General features: G+C 43.9%; 1 protein-coding gene across 1 annotated transcript in view; it reads right to left on the minus strand.

Annotated features, from left to right (window-relative positions):
* LOC128698520 (histone-lysine N-methyltransferase SETD1B-like) overlaps positions 1-25,559 on the minus strand; it is a 438,732-nt gene that overhangs the window by 398,397 nt on the left and 14,776 nt on the right. Inside the window, exon 2 of the mRNA XM_070084956.1 lies at positions 12,192-12,489. Within this exon, the coding sequence (XP_069941057.1) occupies positions 12,192-12,195 (4 nt within the window). The 5' untranslated portion in view covers positions 12,196-12,489. The remainder of the gene's footprint in view (positions 1-12,191; positions 12,490-25,559) is intronic.

Genomic DNA, 25,559 nt, shown 5'->3' on the forward strand with positions numbered 1-25,559 from the left:
TTTTCCTAGACTGCAGGAAGGCCTTTGACACAGTTCCCCACAAGAGATTAGTGCAGAAGCTGGAGGATCAGGCACACATAAAAGGAAGGGCACTGCAATGGATAAGGGAATACCTGACAGGGAGGCAGCAACGAGTCATGGTACGTGAAGAGGTATCACAGTGGGCGCCTGTTACGAGCGGGGTCCCACAGGGGTCAGTTCTAGGACCAGTGCTATTTTTGATATATGTGAACGACATGATGGAAGGAATAGACTCTGAAGTGTCCCTGTTCGCAGATGACGTGAAGTTGATGAGAAGAATTAAATCGGACGAGGATGAGGCAGGACTGCAAAGAGACCTGGAGAGGCTGGACATGTGGTCCAGTAACTGGCTCCTCGAATTCAATCCAGCCAAATGCAAAGTCATGAAGATTGGGGAGGGGCAAAGAAGACCGCAGACAGAATATAGGCTAGGTGGACAAAGACTACAGACCTCACTCAGGGAGAAAGACCTTGGGGTGACCATAACACCGAGTACATCACCGGAGGCACACATCAACCAAATAACCGCTGCAGCATACGGGCGCCTGGCAAACCTGAGAATAGCGTTCCGATACCTCAATAAGGAATCGTTCAAGACACTGTACACTGTGTATGTTAGGCCCATACTGGAGTATGCAGCACCAGTCTGGAACCCACACCTGGTCAAGCACGTCAAGAAGTTAGAGAAAGTACAAAGGTTTGCAACAAGGCTAGTCCCAGAGCTCAAGGGAATGTCGTACGAGGAAAGGTTAAGGGAAATCGGACTGACGACACTGGAGGACAGAAGGGTCAGGGGAGACATGATAACGACATACAAGATACTGCGGGGAATAGACAAGGTGGACAGAGATAGGATGTTCCAGAGAGGGGACACAGGGACAAGGGGTCACAACTGGAAGCTGAAGACTCAGACGAGTCACAGGGACGTTAGGAAGTATTTCTTCAGTCATAGAGTTGTCAGCAAGTGGAATAGCCTAGCAAGTGAAGTAGTGGAGGCAGGAACCATACATAGTTTTAAGAAGAGGTATGACAAAGCTCAGGAAGCAGAGAGAGAGAGGATCCAGTAGCGATCAGTGAAGAGGCGGGGCCAGGAGCTGAGTCTCGACCCCTGCAACCACAATTAGGTGAGTACAATTAGGTGAGTACACACACACACACACACACACACACACACAGGGGTCGAGCAACACTCGCCCAAGACACAACGCAACACTACACTGGGAGACTTGTGTTGGCTGGTAGCATCAGCAGCATCACATAACAACAGAGTGCACATCCATGTGTACATCCATATGTACATCCATATACTCTCCAGTTTGATCACGATAACCTATTACATCACTCCACCTGAGATGATTGCGATAGACAGGTGCAAAGTAGAGTGTTATTGTTCTCCGAGTCACGGTGTTACATACTCTTGTGCTGGTATTTCAAGGTTGACTCCTACTGTTGTGTACACACACTCAACACCAGCGCAGTCTGGTTATGTTCTTACTATATAACAACTTGCTTTAAATACTGTTTCCTTCAAGGCAATAAGATAATAATTATAACAATAATAATAACTATAACAACAATAATTATAAATAATAATAATAATAATAATAATAATAATAATAATAATAATAATAATAATAATAATAATAATAATAATAATAATAATAATATCAAGAACATTAAGATTTACTCATCAGGTGGATGTGCATGGCTGGGTCTGCATGTCCTTCACTCATGTCACGAGTGAAAGTTACCCTCGATAATTCACACGAATAACTGTTGTATAAGTGCGCACCCAACGTCAGCGCATCACTGCAGGCGAGCGTGGGGATACCCGCGAGCGTGGGGGTACCCGCGAGCGTGGGGATACCAGCGAGCGTGGGGATACCAGCGAGCGTGGGGATACCAGCGAGCGTGGGGATACCAGACGTAAGGGTGTACGGATTTATCACGTGACTGGTGGAACACTACTGCCAGTGACTGGTAGTGCTCCACACTGACACACTGACTTGTGGAACACTACTGTCAATGACTGGTAGTGCTCCACACTGACACACTGGTTGACTGATGGAGCACTACTGTCAATGACTGGTAGTGCTCCACACTGATACACTGGTTGACTGGTGGAACACTACTGTCAATGACTGGTAGTGCGCCACACTGACACGCTGGTTTACTGGTGGAACACTGCTACCAATGACTGGTAGTGCCCCACACTGACACACTGGTTGACTGGTGGAACACTACTGTCACTGACTGGTAGTGCCCCACACTGACACACTAGTTGACTGGTTGAACACTGCTGTCAGTGATTAGTAGTGCTCCACACCGACACGCTGGTTGACTGGTGGAGCACTACTGTCATTGACTGGTAGTGTTCCACACTGACACACTGGTTGACTGGTGGAACACTACTGCCAGGGATCAGTAACCAGTCTCATCTCAAACGCTGAGATTATCTCAATAATCAGATTCAACATATGAAAATCAGGGACAAGAAAGTAGCGAGTCTTCAAGTTTCTGGTCCGTTGACTAACATACCAACTACATAATCACTCGCAGTGACTACACAATACAGCCAGCAATAACTTTAGATCATCTCATGCCTTGTATTGACTTTGATGACCTCCTCAAACCGCGTCTGAATTACAAGTGTTTCAGGTTCGGGGAGAACAGTCGTAAACAGTGTTTTAAGATAGCCATGGGCTTCCAGGCAGCTTTATTCTGGCTGAGCTCAGAAGGAGCATCTAAAAACTAAGTATGCCTTACACATCATCCCCTGGGACCTTGATCAAGGTCCCAGGAGCGAAACGTTTTCTAATAAATATGTTTGCTCAAGTGTCTTTCAAAACCATGTCAGTATTCTGTTAGTGTTTCTAAATGTTTGGATATAAACACTGGGTCTACTAAGATGAATAGTATAGGATCACCCATCCAATTTACACAGGTGGGAGAGAGGCTCGCCTTCATAGTGTACTGGAAATCCACTAACATGGACCTGCACTATGATACAGGCTCACGAAATCGTGATACCATGATTGCCAAGATATCACGGTATGGGTGAAGCTGGAGCCCATGGAAGGCAGGTCCCCAAACAGGCCAGCTGGTCCAACTAGTTTAGCGGTTAACACATTGGACTCCATGGACTCCCAAGGCTTCAAGTCCAACCCGTTCTCTGATTTATGACAGAGGATTTGCAGCCTAGAGTGTTAATGTGCTTTCAGTCGCCCCTGACCGCAGACTGACACATAGCATCATCAGTATTGACACACGACATCATTAACACAGACACACGAGCAAGCAGTATCATCAACAAGAACAAGCAACATCATCAACACGAGCAAACAGCATCATCAACACGGATAAACAGCATCATCAATACACAAACATCAACACGAATAAACAGCATCATCAACACGAGCAACCACCATCAACACGAGCAAACACCATCAACACGAACAAACAGTATAATGAACACGAAGAAACAGCATCATCAACACGAACAAACAACATCATCAACACGAGTAAACAGCATCATCAACACGAACAATCAGCATCGTCACCACGAGTAAACAGCATCTTCAACACGAACAAACAACATCATCAACACGAGCAAACAACATCATCAACATGAAAAAACAGCATCATCAACACGAGCAAATAACATCTCCAACACGAACAAACAGGATCATCAATATGAGCAAACAACATCATCAACACGAACAAACAGCATCATCAACACCAACAAACAGCATCATCAACACGAAGAAACGACATCGTTAACACAACCCCACAGGAATGATCACCCATTAGCTGCGCCATTGGTCGCGCTGGAGCCAAACATGCTAGGAGGACGAGCGCTCTTGGTAACATGACTCTCCGTCTCTTCATCTACGGTTAAGGTTTTAGTTAAGAAGAGACCAGTTAGGACTATCAAAACCAGCACAGGTGTGGATGTTATCCCGTGCTGTGGATGTGATAAGGAATATGTTGGCGAGACATCCAGAACCCAGAACCAACAGTAGAGCGAGCACAAATACGCAAACAGTAGCAGCTTATGTTAAATACACAGATCAGTAGAACAACTCATGTGAAATACATAGAAATTCAGAAGGGTTCTAGATGAGATGGAAAGATGCCAAGTTGGTGGTGAGGGAAGACTAGAAATGTAGCTATCTTGATGCTGCCTTCATCCTCAGATAGTTTTATTAGTTTAAGGTGTCAGCCAAGCTGATACTACCCTTCCACACACACTACACAGGCAGGTAAAGCTTGCTCTAGCAACTGGCACCACCAGACCTGACCCTACCTCTCTCACATGACTTTCCATTTTATACATTCACTGCTTTCTGTTCTCTGTATTGCTCTTCTGTTCTCTGTACTGCTTTTCTGTTCTCTGTATTGCTTTTTTTTGTTCTCTGTATTGCTTTTCCGTTCTCTGTATTGCTTTTCTGTTCTCTGTATAGCACGGTAATGTACTAGGAGTTGCCAATGTGCATTTATCCTCGAGTCTACAACAGGACAACCACAACTACGTCAAAATAGTTATCAGGGACGTGCTTGGATTAGAACATAGTGAAGGAATGTTTGTGTAATGTTAAGAGCGAATGCCAGGGCGCATGAACGTGTCTTGTATCACACTCTACTTCATCACTAATTCTGTATGCTGCATCATTTTCAGTCTATTTACGCACATTCAGCGTGTCCTTGGCAGAGTCTGGAGCAAGAGGAATTGTTATGAAGACTCCTACTGCGTCATTATGAAGATACACCTTCTGATCTACCAGGAGACACACCTACTGAATTACCATAGAGACACACCTACATAAGGACAAACCTATTGTACCAACATAGGGACAGGCTTACAGTACCAACATAAGGACAGGCATACTGTACCACCATAAGAACAGGTTTACTGTACAAACATAAGGACAGGCCTACTGTACCAACATAAGGACAGGCCTACTGTACCAACATTGTATACCCAGTTGAGGTTTATATTTCGCACTGGGTGGCCTTTATATTTCGCGTAATCTGTGCTGCCGCCTAGTGGTATAGGCTTACTTCCAGCTTACCTCGGCTCACCCTGCCTTGTTTTCACTTGGCGCCAACTCAACCTGGAGACAAGAAATGTACTCTCTCTCTTTCTCCCTCGCGGGCTTGGGGGCCTTGTCATGGCATTAGGTAAAAATCGAAAGATTCTCGTTATATGGGAGAACCAGCAAATTCCTTCTTGGAGGTAATGTTCTCCTAGGTTCAATCTTATAATAAGTCTTCAGAGCTGCTATCAAGGCCTTTTCCACAAAACCTTAGGGTATCGCAGCGTTGGCCCGGTGGCCCGGTGGCCTGGTGGCTAAAGCTCCCGCTTCACACACGGAGGGCCCGGGTTCGATTCCCGGCGGGTGGAAACATTTCGACACGTTTCCTTACACCTGTTGTCCTGTTCACCTAGCAGCAAATAGGTACCTGGGTGTTAGTCGACTGGTGTGGGTCGCATCCTGGGGGACAAGATTAAGGACCCCAATGGAAATAAGTTAGACAGTCCTCGATGACGCACTGACTTTCTTGGGTTATCCTGGGTGGCTAACCCTCCGGGGTTAAAAATCCGAACGAAATCTTATCACAGATTTCTGCAATTTCCTCATCTTGAAACTCGGGGTTACAAATGCGTAGAGCTTTCAGAAACATTTTGAGAAACACATTCCTTTTAATTCTAGTTTCGTGATTGGAATGATAGTGGATGTAGGAGCATACACTGCTTGCCTTCATATATATTGTGAATGTGAAATTTCTATCAATTTTTTAGATCAGTACATCAGTTAAGGGGAGTTTGCAATCACCTTCCTTTTCAACTGTAAATTTAATGGACAGGGCAGGCTCACTGAGTTTCGGTAGGAAACTGCCAAAATCCAGGGAGGACGGCTACAGGATAGTTTACTAGCGAGAATCAAGAAGCTTCCTCCGTCCACTAAATTCACAGTTAAAAAGGAAGTCGATTGCAAACTCTTCTTTCTTGATGTCTTGATCTACATATTCCGTTAAGAAAGAAGAAAAGGTAGAAGAGAAGAAGTAAACTGTAGAAAGACGCTCCCTCTACCGCAGACGACGACGAATCATTGAGCTCCTCAAGAACTCTAGATTATCTGATACACAGAAGGAAGCGCTGACCAGGGAAGTGGAAAGTATTGAGTTTAAGTTAAAGGATTCATATAGGATCTAGGGGAGACAGGATGAGCAAAAAACAAGGCAAAAACCACATCTAATATTGGCCTTTCCTCAGACAAGATGGGACCTACACTGATGGCAACAAAGAAATATAATGAGATGAAATCTCAGTACAACTGTGTGTTTAGCGAGCCGCTAATCAGTCTAAAGATCGAGAATCCATATGATTTTTTTCATGAATGAGCCTCAAAACTCCGTCAATGTATGCCAAATTTCTGACACTACCCTAACTCCACTAGAGTCTGAGAAAGTCATTAACAGCATGCCCATGCACTCAGCCCCAGGCCCAGACTAGTGGAACTCTGTGTTCATTAAGAGCTACAAGAAACTCCTTTTGCATGCCCTAAGTATACTACAGAGGAGCTTAAACATGGGTGAAATTCCACAGTCGCTAAAAACAACAGATATAGCCCCACTCCATAAAGTGGCAGAAAAACATTAGCTAAGAACTATAGACTAATAGCTCTAACGTCCCACATCATAAAAATCTTTGAAAGAGTACTAAGAAGCATGAATACAATCCACATGGATTTCCAAAAACTTCCAAATCCTGGGCAACATGGGTTCAGAGCGAGTCACTCGTGCCTCTCGCAACTGCCGTATCACTATAATATGGTCTTGAATGCACTGGAAAACAAACAGAATGCAGATATAATATACACAGACTTTGAAAAAGCAGGATCTTCAACTTTCTAACCAATCAAACACAAAGAGTAGTGGTAAACAGAGTTAAATCAGAAGCTGGCATAGTGAAGAGCTTTATTCCACAAGGCACAGCATTCGACCTTATCCTGTTCGTCATCCTCATATCAGACATAGAGATGTAATCCATAGCACAGTGTCATCTTTCGCAGACGATACTAAGATCAGCATGAGATTATCATCCACTGAGGACACGATTAGCCTCCAAGTTTTCCTATGTTCAACGGAAAACAATATGATGCTCAATGAAGACAAATTCCAAATATTCCATAGTGGAAAAGCTGGAGGAGATAATAATAAGAACTGAGTATACTACGAACTCTAATCATACAATAGAATGGAAAAGTAATGTGAGGGACCTGGGAGTGGTAATGTCCGAGGATCTCACTTTCAAGGATCACAACAATGCCACGAACACAAATGCGAAGAAAGTGATAGGACTGATAATGAGAATGTTCAAAACAAGAGATGCCAAGCCAGTGATGAGCCTTTGTAAATCACTTGTTCTCTTTAGGCTGGAATGCTGCTATACATTAACCTTTCCATTCAAAGCAGGTGAAATTGCAGATCTAGAGAATGTACAGAGAACTTTTACTTCAAATATAAGTTCTGTCAAGCACCTTAACTACTGGGAACGCTTGGAAGCACTTGACTTGTATTCAGTGGAATGCAGGTGAAAGAGATATATCATAATCTATACTTAAAAAATCCTAGAAGGAATGGTCCTTAATTATCACACAGAAATCACTCCCTTTGAAAGCAAAAGACTGGGCAGACGGGGCAAAATACCCCCAATGAAAAGTAGGGGTGCCATTGGTATACTAATAGAAAACACAATAAGTGTCCGGGATCCAAGACTGTTCAACAGCCTCCCACCAGGCATAAGGGGAATTGTAGATGAATGGTTCAGAGAACCGACATGTTGTTGAATTAGACACATGTGCAACTCTTGGGTATCTTTATTGAGGAAACGTTTCGCCACACAGTGGCTTCATCAGTCCATACAAAGGAGAAACTTGAAGAACAGGAGGAGAATGAGGTAATCAGTCCCTCAGCCTTGAGTCGATGTGGTCAGTCCATCAATCTTGAATAGAATACGGCATATGAGCGGAGAAACAGCTTATAAACCGTAGACAGGTGAGGGGCAGCAGTCGTAGGTGGTGTCACATTTGTCCAATGTGGAAGTAGGTCGTGCCCAAGGATTAGGCAAGTAAAAAATTCCCAAGTATTAAGATCCCAAGAAGTTGCAGTGTCTGACAGGATTGTAGATGAATGGGTCAGAGAACCGACATGTTGTTGAATTAGACACATGTGCTGTTTCTCCGCTCATATGCCGTATTCTATTCAAGATTGATGAACTGACCACATCTACTCAAGGCTGAGGGACTGATTACCTCATTCTCCTCCTGTTCTTCAAGTTTCTCCTTTGTATGGACTGATGAAGCCACTGTGTGGCGAAACGTTTCCTCAATAAAGATACCCAAGAGTTGCACATGTGTCTAATTCAACATAAGGGAAATTACCAATAGATCCATGGCTGCCTTCAAGAAGGAGCTGGACAGATAATTAAAGTTGGTGCAGGATCAGCTGGGCTGTGATTTGTATGTTGGACTACATGTATCCAGTAGTAACAGTCTGGTTGATCAGGCTCTGATCCACCGGGAGGCCTAGTCGTGGACCAGGCGGCGGGGGCGTTGATCCCTGGAATTCCCTCCAGGTAGGGAGACCGAATGTATAGAAACTTTAACTTCACAGTGTATAGGAAGGCAACTAGTGTATGCTCCTTCATCCACTATTATTCGAATCATGAAACTAGAATTTAAAGGAGCTTATTTCCCAGATGTCTCTGAGAACTCTACGCATCTGTAGCCCCCAGTTACTAGATAAGGAAATTACTAAAATCAATGACATTGCGACGAGACTGTGATACCCAAAGGATTTTGTGGAAAAGGTTTATATAGCACCTAGGAACACTCACTGCAGGCTTCACCTTAGGATAGCACTACCAAAGAAGAATTTGCTAGTTCTCCCATATAACAAGAATTTATCGGTTTTGCCTAATGCTCTAAAAAAAAAGAGTGAACATACATGTAGTGTTCAAGAATTCAAGGACTGTGAAGAACATACTGATCAAGAATTCACCAGCAAACATACTCGGTGTGTACGAAGTGTCTTGCAGAGGATGCAATCTATTTCACATCAGACTAACAGGTAAACCCCTTGAATCTAGGTTGACACAACATCAGTATTTAATCAGGATAATTCAAGAATCAAATACCAGATTTAATCACAAACTGGGTTGCAAAAATACTGCTAAATGGTCTGAAGCCCAAATTATGGTTCCTAGCCAGTCAGTGTTGGAAAGAAACATCTTAGTATCAGCAGTTATAAGTATGATATCCTTTCATTTTATAATAATAGGTTAGGATTATACAAACTTGATTCATTCTTAACTGAGACCATTGTACATATTCTTAAACCTGATAATTCACGAAGCCTCCTGATTGCCTTCAAGGACCCCAATGGAAATAAGCCACTTTGTCTGACTTTTTTGGGCTATCCTAGGTAATGTACATGTATGCTGCTATATGTTAATTTATGTAACTGTATTTATGTGTACTTGTACCTAAATAAACTTACTTAGATGTTGTACTTCAGCATAAACATTATGACATCTGCCTGCCTGTATCGGATATTCTCTTCACTTGTGCTCGAGTCAGGTTTGGAACGACTATTGTGGACCATTTGTTCCCCAATAGCTTGGGAGGAATAAGTTCGTGTATGCGAGTTGTTGCCCAGGTGGTACATGTTTGTGTGTGTGCCATAGTGACCATTCTGTTGGCCTGTTACCCCTCTGGTCCTCACTTCTGGTTTCTTAGTTTATGCTGCGAAGTTCTAAGCATTGTGGCAACTGAATGCATTTATCAAAAAAGTAATGGCTTGATAAAGCTCCTGGAGAGCGAAACGTTGCCACAATAAAGTTTTACAAATGTATTTACACGACAGATAGATATGTCATTTAGAATGGTTGTTTTTGTAATACTCATCTGTGCTTGTTATCTCTTACAATAATGTTTTACCACTGAATACTTCATTACTTAGTTAATCTTAAGTTAATTTTAAGCCTGCCCGTAATGCTATGCATTCAAGTGGCTTTGGCATGCTGCATTTAACTGTATTCTTTTGTACTTCTGTGTCATGTTCAAATAAATAAATAAATAAATAAATAAATAAATGGTGTTACAGGAGCCCCCATTTTTGTTGAGTCAACCCAAACATAGACCGTCCCATTTTCTATAGAGATTCCATTCTCTGTGAAGTCGTCGCATGTTCTACAATTTTACTCGTAAGAAAAGATTTCGTTCGGATTTTTAACCCCGGAGGGTTAGCCACCCAGGATAACCCAAGAAAGTCAGTGCGTCATCGAGGACTAATTTATTTCCATTGTGGTCCTCAATCTTGTCCCCCAGGATGCGACCACACCAGTCGGCTAACACTCAGGTACCTATTTGCTGCTAGGTGAACAGGACAATAGGTACAAGGAAACACTTCGAAATGTTTCCACCCTCCGGAAATCGAACCCACGCCCTCCGTGTGTGAAGCGAGAGCTTTAGCCACCAGGCCACCGGAAATGTATTCAGGTACAGGTACACTTAAATGCAGTTACATAAATTATCATACATAGCAGCATATGTGTATATAACTTACGACAACCAAAATAAGTCAGACAAAGTGACTTATTTCTATTGGAGTCCTTGTTGTAAGTTATTATTTAAACCTTAGTTCCATCGCTAGCTCACACACTGAGGTTCGGGGGTCGATCCCCGGTACGGCTGGATAACATTAGGGACGTGTTTCCATAAGATATCTGTTGTCTATGTTGACCCATCAGTATAAAATGGGTACCTGGGTTAGTCGACTGGTGTGGGTCGCATCCTGGGACAAAACTGATATGTTGCATAAGTGTCCCAATCTTCAAAACTTATCTAATTTGCCCGAAATACTCAGCATAGCAAGCGGCTTTCTATATAGTAGTAAGTCATTGATGTCAACTAGGACTGTATACCTTGTACATGTACTTGTAGTAATATAGACATTATTATTATTATATTAACCGTGAACAGCAGTTACAATAAGATGAGAATATTGCTTAAAGAACTGGAGTGCCGTTCACAACATTTGTTTTGAGAATATTTACAGAAATAATGGAAAATTCTCAGACCAGACGAGTCATTGTATGAACGCCAAAAGTTTCTGAAATTTCTAGGATTAATTAACAAAATAAAAAATTTTTAGTCAGTCATATTGAATATACAAACTTAAGTATTTGTATATAAGTAATGATAAAAACAAAAACAAAAAAAATGGCAGTGCTGGTTTGAAAATTACTTATTGTTCCATTGAACGGAAGGACATTCAAGGCCATTTGACAGCCCTGTAACAATTATCGATTACATGTTATATAATTGATAATTGTTTACTGTTTACTACCATGATTACGACGGTTATGGGCTTATCTACCGTCGTTTTCTTTTCTTCAAATACTCTCCTTGACTTCTGGCACTCAAGGTCTCTGATTGGCTGATCCTGGCGCCGGCTGGCACCTGCCTCTCACCGATGGACAGTGTCACATTTATTTTTAAAAGGGGTGAACCAATAAGCCAGCGGAAGGCCTCCGTAAGATGACCAAAAGCTCCAATGGCGGGTCATCATATGATTAAGACCCACGTCAGGAAACACTTGTCGTGTTTCCTGTGTCTGCGACACACCTGCTGGGATCTCTCCTCCATTTCAATCTCCTCAATGTATTGCTCTTGAAAAAGTGTTGGTTTTGTGACAAGAAAGACTTTGAGTAACGTTATTCTTTTTCCCTGTGGTTGCCTTGTACTTTTGATCGCTTGAATGTGATTCTCATATATATATATATATATATATATATATATATATATATATATATATATATATATATATATATATATATATATATATATATATATATATATACAGTGTACCACCCCTCCCACACATCCCACACTAGTGTCTGTAACCCCTCCCACATATCCTACAATAATTCACCCTTTCCACACATCCTACAAGAATGTGTGTGTGTGTTAGTTACCATTTTGTCCTAGGCACATGTCGATTAGACACTAGGCCTGTTGTGTGTGTGTGTGTGTGTGTGTGTGTGTGTGTGTGTGTGTGTGTGTGTGTATAAAGCTGAGAGAAGTTATTATTCAAATAAATACCCATTTTCTGTGGCAGCCTTAGCACGGGTTGAGGGGGCACCACATCTACAGTGGCAGCGTCCAGGTACTGACGGTCCTGGTACTACTGGAGCCCAGCGTCCAGGGAATGACGCTGGTTCTGGTAATACTGGAGCCCAGCACCCAGGTACTGACGCTGGTCCTGGTATTACTGAAGCCCAGCACCCAGGTATTGACGCTGGTGCTGGTATTACTTGAGCCCAGCACCTAGGTATTGACGCTGGTCCTGGTAATACGTGCCCCTGGTGCAACACACTGGAAGGCGTGGTCAACACCGTACCTGCAACACAAAAACACAACGCTTAGACACGCAGAAAACTTTACCCATATGTATGGAGGCGTTCATGTTACACTTTATTGAACAATGAACTTCAGAAAGATATTTAACCTTATTTTGTATTAATTATATACAGATTCTTGATAATTGCAACCAACAAGGAGTGCAGAGTGTTCCATCAGAAAGAAGAAAGACGAAGTTTTGTACTTTCATCGGTGATATAGCCACGGGGAAAGAGATTATTTTTTCTACTGGAGACACTGCCTCCCAAGTCTTTTCAGTGCCTCCCCTTTGCCTTTACTTTTGATATATATACCTTTGAACAGTTTCGAGAGTTTCACTACTCTCGGAGCCCGGCCATCGGCCAGGCTCATCTGGTGCTTGCCTGGTCAACCAGGCTGTTGCTGCTGGAGGCCCACTGCCCCACATATCCATCACAGCCTGGTTGATCTGGCACCTGGTGAAGATACTTGTCCAGTTTCCTCTTGAAGGCTTCTACACTTGTTCCAGGCGTGTTACTGATATCTTCTGGTCTTGTTATGGCCTTTAAAAGGAATGTCAACTTACATAATTATTCCCAGGTCTTTTACGTGTTCCTTTCGTTCTATTTGGTGACCCTCTTGAGTTTTGTATATAGTGCTCCTTTTGAGTTCTTCATTCTTTCCATACCTAAGCAGCTGGAACTTATCACCACTGAACGTCATGTTGTTCTCCACTTCCCACTGGAAAACCCTGTTTATGTCTTCTGTTATTTTTCAGTGTCTTCTACCGTAGTGACTTTCATGCTTATTTTAGTGTCATCTGCAAATGATGATATAAAACTGTGACGGGTGTTTTTGTCCATGTCTGCTATGAGGATGAGAAACAGCAGAGGTGCCAGGACATTACCATGGGGAACTGAGCTTTTTAACTCGCTGATGCTGGATTTTGCTCTTCTTACTACTACTTTCTGTGTTCTGTGTGTTAAGAACACGAAAATCCATCTGTCTACCTTTCTCATAATTCCTATGAGCCATTTTGTGCCATATCACTCCATAATCGCATTTGTCAAAAGCCTTTGCAAAATCTGCGTTTTGGTTGCCTTCCAGTGCCTCCGTAATTCTGTCATAATGGTTCAGCAGCTGTGACAGACATGATCGTCCTGCTCTAAAATCATGCTGGTTCGGGTTATGTTGGCTGTGCTGGTCCAAAAAATTTGTTACCTGCCGTCTCATCACTCTTTCGAAGATTTTTATGTTGTGAGAAGTTAAGGCTACTGGTCTGTAAATTATAGCTAGTGCTAGACTACCTCAACCACTCTTATTTTACTTTAACTATAATAATTTACAAATTTAATATTAATATTATGCTCCTTATTTGAGCTGTGATGGAGGCTTCGTCGCACCAACCGCCAGCAACAAGCATCGACTGGAGGAAGAGGAATCTAGAACACTCTCAGTGGAGGATATCTTGTAATAGTTTAACAAACCTAGAAATTAATTTTCTGATATTAGATGGTTCGTTAATGGTGTTTCAAGCCTGTTGACTCCACCTAACATGTTCACCACCGGTCAGCAATACTTTAATATCTAAAATAAGGATTAAAGTTAACCCCTCGTCATATATACACTGAGCGCAGTGCTCCTCTGGGTGAAGATTGAGAATGCAACACATGGGAATCTTTATTAAGGAAACGTTTCGCCACACAGTGGCTTCATCAGTCAAATACAAAGCAGAAAGGGGTAAGGAGAGGAGAAGTTTGAGGTAATCAGTCCCTCAGCCTGGAATCGATGTGTTCAGTCCAACACTCTTGTAAAAAGCACAGCATATGGCCGGAGAAGTGACTTATATACTGTAGTCAGGTGAGTCGAAGCAGGAGGGGGCGGGATCACAATGGAACCTTCCACTTGTGTAAGTACGTCTTCGTCCGAAGGTTGGACAATTAATGAAGAATTCCATGTATCCCCTTGTATCAAGATCCAGCACAAAAGTAGTTACAGGTCCTAACCCCATCCTAAGATATCCTAGTACAAAGGAGCCTTGGGAGAAAACTGTCGACCTGTTGACGAATTTTTTGACCTCGGAGAAAAGTAAAAAAAAAAAAAAGAACACTTGCTTGTGATGGTCGATAACTTGACATAGTACTGTGAGTTAGTACCCATTCGACAAAACTGCCGAGACCGTTGCAAATGCTTTCAGAGAGTACATTATCCTTCATCATACTTGCCCACGTGTTCTCTTGTCGGACAATGAGTCGGAATTCATTAATGCCACAGTGCAGGATCCTTGCTGTAGGTTCGGCATATCCCAAGCGCCCGTGGCCGCACATCATCCAGCAAGCAACGACCTTGTCGAGCACACAAATCACAAAATCCTAAAGGTGCTCAGAGTGACCATCAGTTTGAGTTGTACTACATGGAATAATGCCATTCCAGATGTGCAGAGTACCCTAAACTCTTCGCACAAAAGCTTGATTGCAGAGAGACATCCCATTTTGCATTGTACAGAAGAATTTGCCTTTAGGAATTCTGTGTTGCGACAGCATGACCAGACTAACAATAGCGAGCATCCTTCTACTACTCCTTCCTCTGCTGACGTGATCACTGACTGTTTCCCTGTCTATTGGTATACTCATGATCTATAGCTTAGGATAGTAGTACATTTCTGTGACAATGAGACTCCTTCGCTGACTATACAAATTGTCTACTTGCTGAAATGGGAATCAACAATCATACATTTTACAGTATTTAAAGCTCATATAGTGGAGACAGTGTGGACTACACCATGTATATATTTCATGTATATAAGTACACCCATTGTATCTTCCTTGTAAGTTATGCAGCTATAAGTTTTATCTCTCATGCAGCATATACTGTATGGTCAGTATCATAGGCCAGGGCAGTACAGCGCTCTCGTGTCACATGTCACACCTTAGGAAATGCTACTGTCAGTCATTACTTTACAGATGCCAGATGGATCGACGTCCCTTAATGTGTTAACAATGTCTGATGTCCTGTTGTCCTATGTAATTCTGTGAGCCAACTGAACAGAAATTTATGCTCCAGTAATGTCTTGACGTCCCCTGGCCACATCCATCGCCACCTTTGTCAGCAGTTTCTCTTCTGCAGTTAGCTTTATAGATTTTTTTTAGGCCACAGTTGTTTTACTATTTCTGTAACAGGGTAAACTAAAGTCAAGTTCCACAGTAGCATTTCAGTTTTCACTTGCTGCACGCCAGTGCTGTTGGGTCGGGACGACCTGAGGTGCGTGACAAAGTAATGCAATAAGGCTCCTGCCCGCCATATCAACCCCCCCCTGCCCCCCTGCCCCCCTGCCCCCTGTCCCTCTGCCCCCCTGCCCCCGTCGGGTGTAATTTCGCAGTATGGCCACTAGGCCTAATGTTACCATCTAGTGGGTTTTGTTCTAACCTGGACCTGGGTTCACCAGGTACTGTATCTCTCACTCTTACTCCCACTTTGTTTCAAACAGCAACTCAAACTTGATCTTGGTGATGGTGTGCCCTCAACCTTGTATGTATGTATAATGTTCGCCAAGACCAGGGTCCTGGCACGGGTCTTAATCTTGAGATGACCCGTCTCTGGCTCCTGAAGGAGAATTGATTCTTCACTGTTGCAGCATATGCTGCTCAAGCACTGTTCCGGACAGTTCAGCTAGTGTGCCTCATAAGCGACTGAGGTTACTCCATCTCAGCTGTTTCCTGAGCTGGGGACTGGGCTCTGTCCGCTCTGATAATCTGCAGATTCATGGTATCCACTGTTTCCTGCTCTGTCAGTAAGCACACCCTCAGGAGTGTGCTGACCATCTGCCGGAACATGCTCTGTTGTTCCGTGGAGGTGATTGTGTTGCAGATAATGTCCGTGATTGCCTTGATGAGTGTTAAGAGATCCTCTCTGTTGAGGGCCTGCGTTGTCGGTGGGTTCGAAGCAGTGGATGTTATCTGGGCTGTTGTAATCTGTGGGGACTGCTGAGGGTTGTATTTCTTCACTGTGCACACCGTGGCCTGTTACTGTATGCCAAGTTGTGTACCCGGCATCTGCTGGTAAGGTGCAGCCACAGCCTGCAAAGTGGCTATGCCTGGCAAGGAGGCCGGTGGGGGCTTGAGTAGTGCCGTCTGCTGATTGCGTTGCCCAGATGTTTCCTGTTGGCGCCGCTTGTTCCTCATGTTTTTGTTTCTTCGTTGCGGTAGTGGGGGAGAATGCTCCTGTTCATGACGCCTGGTTGAGTCTTCAAGGGTCGGAAATTCCTGGGCATTGAGTTGGGTTGCCTGATGAGAGTTCTGCAGTATGGCAAGATTCTCTGCACCCATCGTCTGCTGAGGGTGATGCTCTGCCGTAGCCTGCTGTCTCGTCGTTGGTGTCTTCCAGGCCTCACGAATTCTAGTGAGCCTCTCAGGGCATCGAGGGTTCCAGGCATGGTGTTTCTGCCTGCAATTCGGGCATCGTGGAGTGGGTGGCGATGCATTCTTCAGCTTGGTGATGCATTCCTCGGTAGGGCGGGGCTCGCTGCAGACACCACAGATTACTCTGTTCGGACAGAGTGCGCCCAGGTGTCAGTAACGCTGGCACTTGAAACAGCGAACTGGTTCTGCGTGAAGATCCTGACATCGTACCTGCCCCAAGAACCGAGGTCCAGCTGGGATGGCAGCGGTCCTACATGCTGAATGAGGATCTGCCGGGTTGGTGCGTTGCCTGCCGATTTTGCCTTGAGACGCTGAGCTGACACGACACTGGGGTGAGCTGCTACTGCCTCGATGGGCATCATCAGCGGGTATCGCATCACTACACCCTTGGTGACCTGCCGAGAATCCAGTTCCTCCAGGGTGAAGGAGCGGTCTGTCTCCATGACTTTCTTCAAGGTGATATGCATTTCTCTGTTGATAGGAGTCAATATTGGTTCTCCCCTCAGGTTGAACCATATCTTGAACCTCAGTTTGTGCCGTGTGGACTGTCCGTACCAGCTACCTCTCCATGCTGCCGTTACACTACCAAGAATGACAACTACTAGAGTGAAAACTACCAGAGATGACAACTACCAGAGATGACAACTACCAGAGATGACAACTACCAGAGATGACAACTATCAAAGTTAACAGCTACTAGATGACAACGTCCATAAATGACAACTACCAGAAATGACAACTACTAAAAATGACAACTACTAAAAATGGCAACTACCAGAGACGAATATTACCAGAGAAGACAGCTACCAGAGATGAATATTACCAGAGAAGACAGCTACCAGAGATGAATATTACCAGAGAAGACAGCTACCAGAGATGAATATTACCAGAGAAGACAGCTACCAGAGATGAATATTACCAGAGAAGACAGCTGCCAGAGATGAATATTACCAGAGAAGACAGCTACCAGAGATGAATATTACCAGAGAAGACAGCTACCAGAGATGAATATTACCAGAGAAGACAGCTGCCAGAGATGAATATTACCAGAGAAGACAGCTACCAGAGATGAATATTACCAGAGAAGACAGCTACCAGAGATGAATATTACCAGAGAAGACAGCTACCAGAGATGAATATTACCAGAGAAGACAGCTACCAGAGATGAATATTACCAGAGAAGACAGCTACCAGAGATGAATATTACCAGAGAAGACAGCTGCCAGAGATGAATATTACCAGAGAAGACAGCTACCAGAGATATAACTACTAGTGATGATAAGTTCCAGAGATAACAACTACCAGAGATAACAACTACCAGAAATAACAAGTAGCAGAGATAACATCTACCAGAGATAACCACTAGAGATAGCAACTATCAGAGATAACCACCAGAAATAAGAACTACAATAGATAACTACCAGAGATAATAACTGACAGAGAAAACAACCACCAGAGATAACAATCACCGGAGATAAATACCAGAGATAAGTTTCAGAGAAGACAACTACCAGAGATAACTACCAGAGATAACAATTACCAGAAATAACTACTAGAGATAATAACTACCAGAGATGACAACTACCAGATATAACAACTGCCAGAGATAATAATTACCAGAGATAACTACTAGAGATAATAACTACCAAAGATAACAACTACCAGATATAACTACTACCAGAGATAGCTACCAGTGATAATTACCAATGATAACAACTATCAGTGATGACAACCTTGCAGCCAAAACACCTTCAAACAGCTGTGTTGTTGGGTCGTTGTTCTAACACACGAAACACCAGACAAACATCTTAATTATTTTTAATAACGATAAAGACTGGATCTTTTATCTTGTCTTCCTCCTCCACCGGAAGTCGAAAATGAAATTTATTAAGTCAAGATTCTCAAGAAATTGCCTCTGGGGATTAATCTCATTTTTTTTCTGTCCGTTGTAGCATTATTAAGAATCCTGACTAATGTTTTTTGTGAAGGATCTAATTATTATTATTATTATTATTATTATTATTATTATTATTATTATTATTATTATTATTATTATTATTATTATTATTTGGGAATAGGAGGCACTCTGGTTTAATCTCGGAAAATGTTAACTCCATAGCCTTGGATCAAGAGCCCTTCACCAGTATCAATGTATCCTTCGTCCTCCCTCCTCTTCCAGGGCTTCTGATATACCTCTGAAGGATTTCAAGAGTTTTTCTGTTCTCGCAGCCCGTCCTGGGACAGGCTTGTCCGATATTTACCTGATCAACCAGGCTGTTGCTACTGCGGTCCCCTGGCCTACATGTACATCACAGCACTTGGCGGAGGTACGTGTCCAATTTCCTCTTGCAGATTTCTACACTTGTTCCGGCATTTTTTCTGATATTTGGTGATAAGAGTGTTAAAGGATGGGGACAAGGATGTTGATACAATGTTCCTTTAGTGTACCCACTGCGTCTCTCTTTTTCACTGGGCTTATTTGACACATTCACCTATATGTCTCGCTCCAGTACGTTGTTATGGCAGTGTGTTAAGTTTGGAACCAGACCCTCAGAACCTTCTAAGTATATGTTATCACGTATCTCTCTTTCCTTCGCTTCACTGAGTACATATTTAGGACTTTGAGACGTTCCCAGTAATTTCAATACTTTAATGGTTCTATGCGGACAGTCAATAATCTCTGTATCTGTCCTAGCGGTAATATCTCTGGCCCTGAGAAAAACCATCAGCAGTGAACAATACTCTTAAGTGAGAAAGAACACGTGATCTGAAAAGTGTCACCATTGGCACTATTTCCCTTTTTTTGAAAGTTCTCATTATCCACTCTGTCATTTTCCTGATTTTCGAGAAATTTGCCTTATGTTCTTTGATAAAAAGTTCAGCTGACATTATTACACCCAGATTTTTCACATATTCTTTTGTTCTGTTGAGTGATCTTGTGTGTTATATACAGTGTATACTGAACGTCAAGTTGTTCTCCACTGCCTACTGAAAGACTTTAAATTACATCTTCTTGCAGTTTTTTCGTGTCTTTTAACGAGGTGATTTTTTAACTTAATTTAATATCATCTGCAAATGATGATACGCAAATGTAGCAAGTGTTTTTATCTATGTCTGCAACGAAGATAAAATAAAAACTGAGGCACAGTTACATATAATTTGAAGATACTAAAATAAGCATGAAAATCACCACAGTAGAGGACACAAAAAATTGCAAGAAGATATAAATAAAGCCTTCCAGTGGACCACAACAGTGTTATTATCACAACCGAGAAGAAAGTGATAAGATGGATAATGAGAACTTTTAAAACAAGGGATGCCAAGCCACTGACGATCTTCTTTAAGTCACTTGTTTTCCCTAGGCTGGAATTCTGTTGTACACTAACAGCCTCTTTCAATGCAGGCGAAAATGCAGATCTGGAATATGCACGGAGAACCTTCCCTGCATGCACAACTTCAGTCAAGCGTCTTAATTACTAAGAACGTTTGAATTTCCTTGAACTGTACTCCCTGGAATGCAGGCGAGAAAGATATATTATAATTTACACCTGAAAAATCCTATAACAACCTGGTTGATCAGATAGTGACCCACTGGGAAGCCTGGTCATGTATCGACAGTGGGGCGTTGACCCCCAGAACAACTTCCAGGTAGATTGCAGGTAGGTGGGCAGTGGAGAACAACATGAAGTTGCATATATGTTAATAGAATTACCGATATTATGTAAAGTAAACAGACACAAGTACAACTAATGTGACATTTTACTGTGGCAACGTTTCGCTCTCCGGGAGCTTTGTCAAGCCGTTACAAACAGTACATGGACACAGAGGGTATATATAGGCTTAGAGTGAGGTGCAGAGGTTTACACTATACCCTGTGGAGGCTGCGACAAGATTTATGTAGGCGAAACAGCAAGAAACCTCGACACCCGCCTCAGTGAACACGTTTCTGCATGTAGGAACGATAACTTGAACAACGCCTATATACAACACAGAAATTCCACCAATCATCTCATGAAATTCAGGGACACTCTGTCATGTTCTTGTCTTAAATCACGTCACACCATGTTCTACCAAGTCAGTCATTTGTAACTCCTGTTCTAGTTTTATATCTTGTCACATCACGTTCAATCATGTTAGTCATTTGTATTGAACTAAGAGTTAAGAGAAGACAAGTTAACGAGGTACTTATGCTCACTCCTCGAACATCTGGTACCAGCTTACAACCCGCACCTATCACACAAATCAAACTGGAGAAAGAGATTAAAGGCTCAGCGTAAACAAGATAGCAGAGCTAAGAGAGAGAGAGAGCTGACAGCTGACATGACCCACATGACCACACGTCTCAGGTGAGATTCGGATCGCGAGGAGACTTGGCCACAGCATGCAAAGTACTTCAAGCTCTACACAGGCTCTACAAAGGCTCTACACAGGATCTTCACATGCTCTACACAGTCTCCACACATAGTCTACACAGGCTCTACATAAGGCTATGAACAGAATAATACATGAATTGAGAAAGCTCTACACAAGGTGAAATGTAACGTGATAGAGCTCTAAACAGAGTGGAACATGACCGAACTAGTTATAGTGTCTGGTCTATCACGTTATATTCTGGTCTTCTCACGTTATATTCTGGTCTATCACGTTATATTCTGGTCTATCACGTTATATTCTGGTCTATCACGTTATATTCTGGTCTATCACGTTATATTCTGGTCTATCACGTTATATTCTGGTCTATCACGTTATATTCTGGTCTATCACGTTATATTCTGGTCTATCACGTTATATTCTGGTCTATCACGTTATATTCTGGTCTATCAAGTTATATTATGGTCTATCACGTTATATTCTGGTCTATCACGTTATATTCCTCTGATGGGAAAATTATATTGCATTTAACCTGAGTTAAAAAGTGACAGTTGAACACGTGTTTGTTGTATTGTTTATTGTACGACCACTGCTGATGCACGACCACTGCTGATGCACGACTACTGCTGCATGCACGACTACTGCTGATGCACGACTACTGCTGCATGCACGACTACTGCTGATGCACGACTACTGCTGCATGCACGACTACTGCTGCATGCACGACTACTGCTGCATGCACGACTACTGCTGCATGCACGACTACTGCTGCATGCACGACTACTGCTGCGTACACGACTACTGCTGCATGCACGACTACTGCTGCATACACGACTACTGCTGCATACACGACTACTGCTGCATGCACGACTACTTCTGCATACACGACTACTGCTGAATACACGACTACTGCTGCATGCACGACTACTGCTGCATGCACGACTACTGCTGCATGCACGACTACTGCTGCATGCACGACTACTGCTGCGTACACGACTACTGCTGCATGCACGACTACTGCTGCATGCATGACTACTGCTGCATGCACGACTACTGCTGCATGCCCGACTACTGCTGCATGCACGACTACTGCTGCATACACGACTACTGCTGCATACACGACTACTGCTGCATGCACGACTACTGCTGCATAAACGACTACTGCTGCATACACGACTACTGCTGCATGCACGACTACTGCTGCATGCATGACTACTGCTGCATGCACGACTACTGCTGTATGCCCGACTACTGCTGCATGCCCGACTACTGCTGCATGCACGACTACTGCTGCTTACACGACTACTGCTGCATGCACGACTACTGCTGCATACACGACTACTGCTGCATGCACGACTACTGCTGCATACACGACTACTGCTGTATGCCCGACTACTGCTGCATGCCCGATTACTGCTGCATGCACGACTACTGCTGCATGAACGACTACTGCTGCATACACGACTACTGCTGCATGAACGACTACTGCTGCATACACGACTACTGCTGCATGCACGACTACTGCTGCATACACGACTACTGCTGCATGCACGACTACTGCTGCATGCATGGCTACTGATGCATGCACGACTACTGCTGCATGCAAGATTACTGCTGCATACACGACTACTGCTGCATGCACGACTACTGCTGCATGCATGGCTACTGATGCATGCACGACTACTGCTGCATGCCCGACTACTGCTGCATGCACGACTACTGCTGCATACACGACTACTGCTGCATGCACGACTACTGCTGCATGCACGATTACTGCTGCATGCACGACTACTGCTGCATGCACGACTACTGCTGCATGCACGATTACTGCTGCATGCACTACTACTGCTGCATACACGACTACTGCTGCATACACGACTACTGCTGTATGCACGACTACTGCTGCTTGCACGATTACTGCTGCATGCACGAGTACTGCTGCATGCACTACTACTGCTGCATACATGACTACTGCTGCATGCACGACTACTGCTGCATGCACTACTACTGCTGGAGGCGCTGCATGCACTACTACTGCTGCATACACGACTACTGCTGCATGCACGAGTGCTGCTGCATGCACTACTACTGCTGCATGCACGATTACTGCTGCATGCACTACTACTGCTGCATGCACGACTACTGCTGCATACATGACTACTGCTGCATGCACGAGTACTGCTGCATGCACTACTCCTTCTGCATGCACGACTACTGCTGCATGCACGAGTACTGCTGCATGCACTACTACTGCTGCATGCACGACTACTGCTGCATGCACGATTACTGCTGCATGCACTTCTACTGCTGCATGCATGACTACTGCTGCATGCACGACTACTGCTGCATGCACGATTACTGCTGCATGCACTACTACTGCTGCATGCACGACTACTGCTGCATACACGACTACTGCTGCATGCACTACTACTGCTGCATGCACGACTACTGCTGCATACACGACTACTGCTGCATGCACTACTACTGCTGCATACACGACTACTGCTGCATGCACTACTACTGCTGCATGTATGACTACTGCTGCATGCACGCCTACTGTTGCATGCACGATTACTGCTGCATGCACGACTACTGCTGCATGCACGACTACTGCTGCATGCACGACTACTGCTGCATGCACGAGCACTGCTGCACGCCCGACTAATGCTGCATGCACGACTACTGCTGCATGCACGACTACTGCTGCATGCACGAGCACTGCTGCACGCCCGACTAATGCTGCATGCACGACTATTGCTGCATGCACGACTACTGCTGCATGCACGACTACTGCTGCATGCCCGACTACTGCTGCATGCACGACTACTGCTGCATGCACGACTACTGCTGCATGCACGACTACTGCTGCATGCACGACTACTGCTGCATGCACGACTATTGCTCAATGCACGACTACTGCTCCATGCACGACTACCTAGTAGCGACCAGCGAAGAGAAGGGGATAGGAACTATGGCTCGACTACATATAGGTCAGTACACATACACACACACACACACACACACACACACACACCCATATCCTTGACCCCCCTTCCCTGCCTCCCTACCCCTCCCCCTACCGACAACATCCATCCTTACATAAACTTTGTTCTGTGGTACAATGTAGCCAAAGATAAGGCCGAGAGCCAGGGGTATGGCAGACGAAGCTGGGAAGGATGATTGGGATGCAGAGCTCAAAAAAAAGGAGAAAGATTGGGGAAGGAAGCTAGAAGAGTTTGGTAGGAGGATGGAGGAGATGATAGCTGCAGAGAGCAGAAGGTGGAATTAACATGCCATAGTAGCAGAAGCCAAGATACAGTGCTTAGAAGAAAAAAAAGAACACACTAGGAACAAATGAGAGGCTGTGAGACATTGAAGAAGCTAGGATATATGCAGGGACTCGACCAGACTCCTGCAGGGGCCAGAAACAGCTGAACAGGTAGTCAGTGGTGACGTGTACTTAGCTCTGTGAAGACCTGTTTGTGTGCTCTTGAGTGGTGACCTGTACTTTGAGTGCTGACCTATACTTAACTCTGTGAAGAAGTGTCTTGTTTGCTCCCGTGGACTGAACCAAGATGCCCTCCATCGAGCAACTTTACCAGCAACTTAAGGAAGAATTGAGGGCAGCGAAGATGGAGATACGGCGATTGACCGAGGAAAACAAGAGGATTCGTAGTAGTCCTCCTGTTTCGAGTCCTCAGGTCAAGAAGGGATCGTGGTCAGTGGCTGGACAGCAGGGGACGACGAAGTTGACGATCAAGAAGACGAATGGAAAGCCAGAAACGATGAAGAAGAAAGAGACTGCTGTGGAAACTCCCGTGGAAACCTCCAACGCATTCTCGGTGCTACCCGACGAATGTGAGTCTACTACTGGGATCGTCACGACGAACGACAACAAGGAAGGTAAGAATATTGTTGTTGTTGGGGATAGCCAGGTTAGATACATGGATAGGGCATTCTGCTTGAAGGACAGGAGTAGGAGACAAAGGGTATGCTTTCCTGGGGCTGGGATGGAGGACATTGTTAGCCGGCTTGACAACATCATGAACGGTAATGGGATCAATCCTATTATTTGCCTCAGTGCTGGAGGCAATGATGTAGGCAAGCGTAGAAGTGAGGATTTAGTTAGAAAGTTCAGGACAGCTATAGACATGATTAGGAAGAAGGGGGGGGCGCCCTGTTATATGTGGCATTTTGCCAAGAAGAGGTGTTGGTAATGAATGGTTGTCCAGAGCAATTGGTATTAATTGTTGGCTGGATAAACACTGTAAGGATAATGCAGTACCATTCATTGACAACTGGG

This window comes from Cherax quadricarinatus, chromosome 14, assembly GCF_038502225.1.
Source record: "Cherax quadricarinatus isolate ZL_2023a chromosome 14, ASM3850222v1, whole genome shotgun sequence".
Lineage (NCBI taxonomy): Eukaryota > Metazoa > Arthropoda > Malacostraca > Decapoda > Parastacidae > Cherax > Cherax quadricarinatus.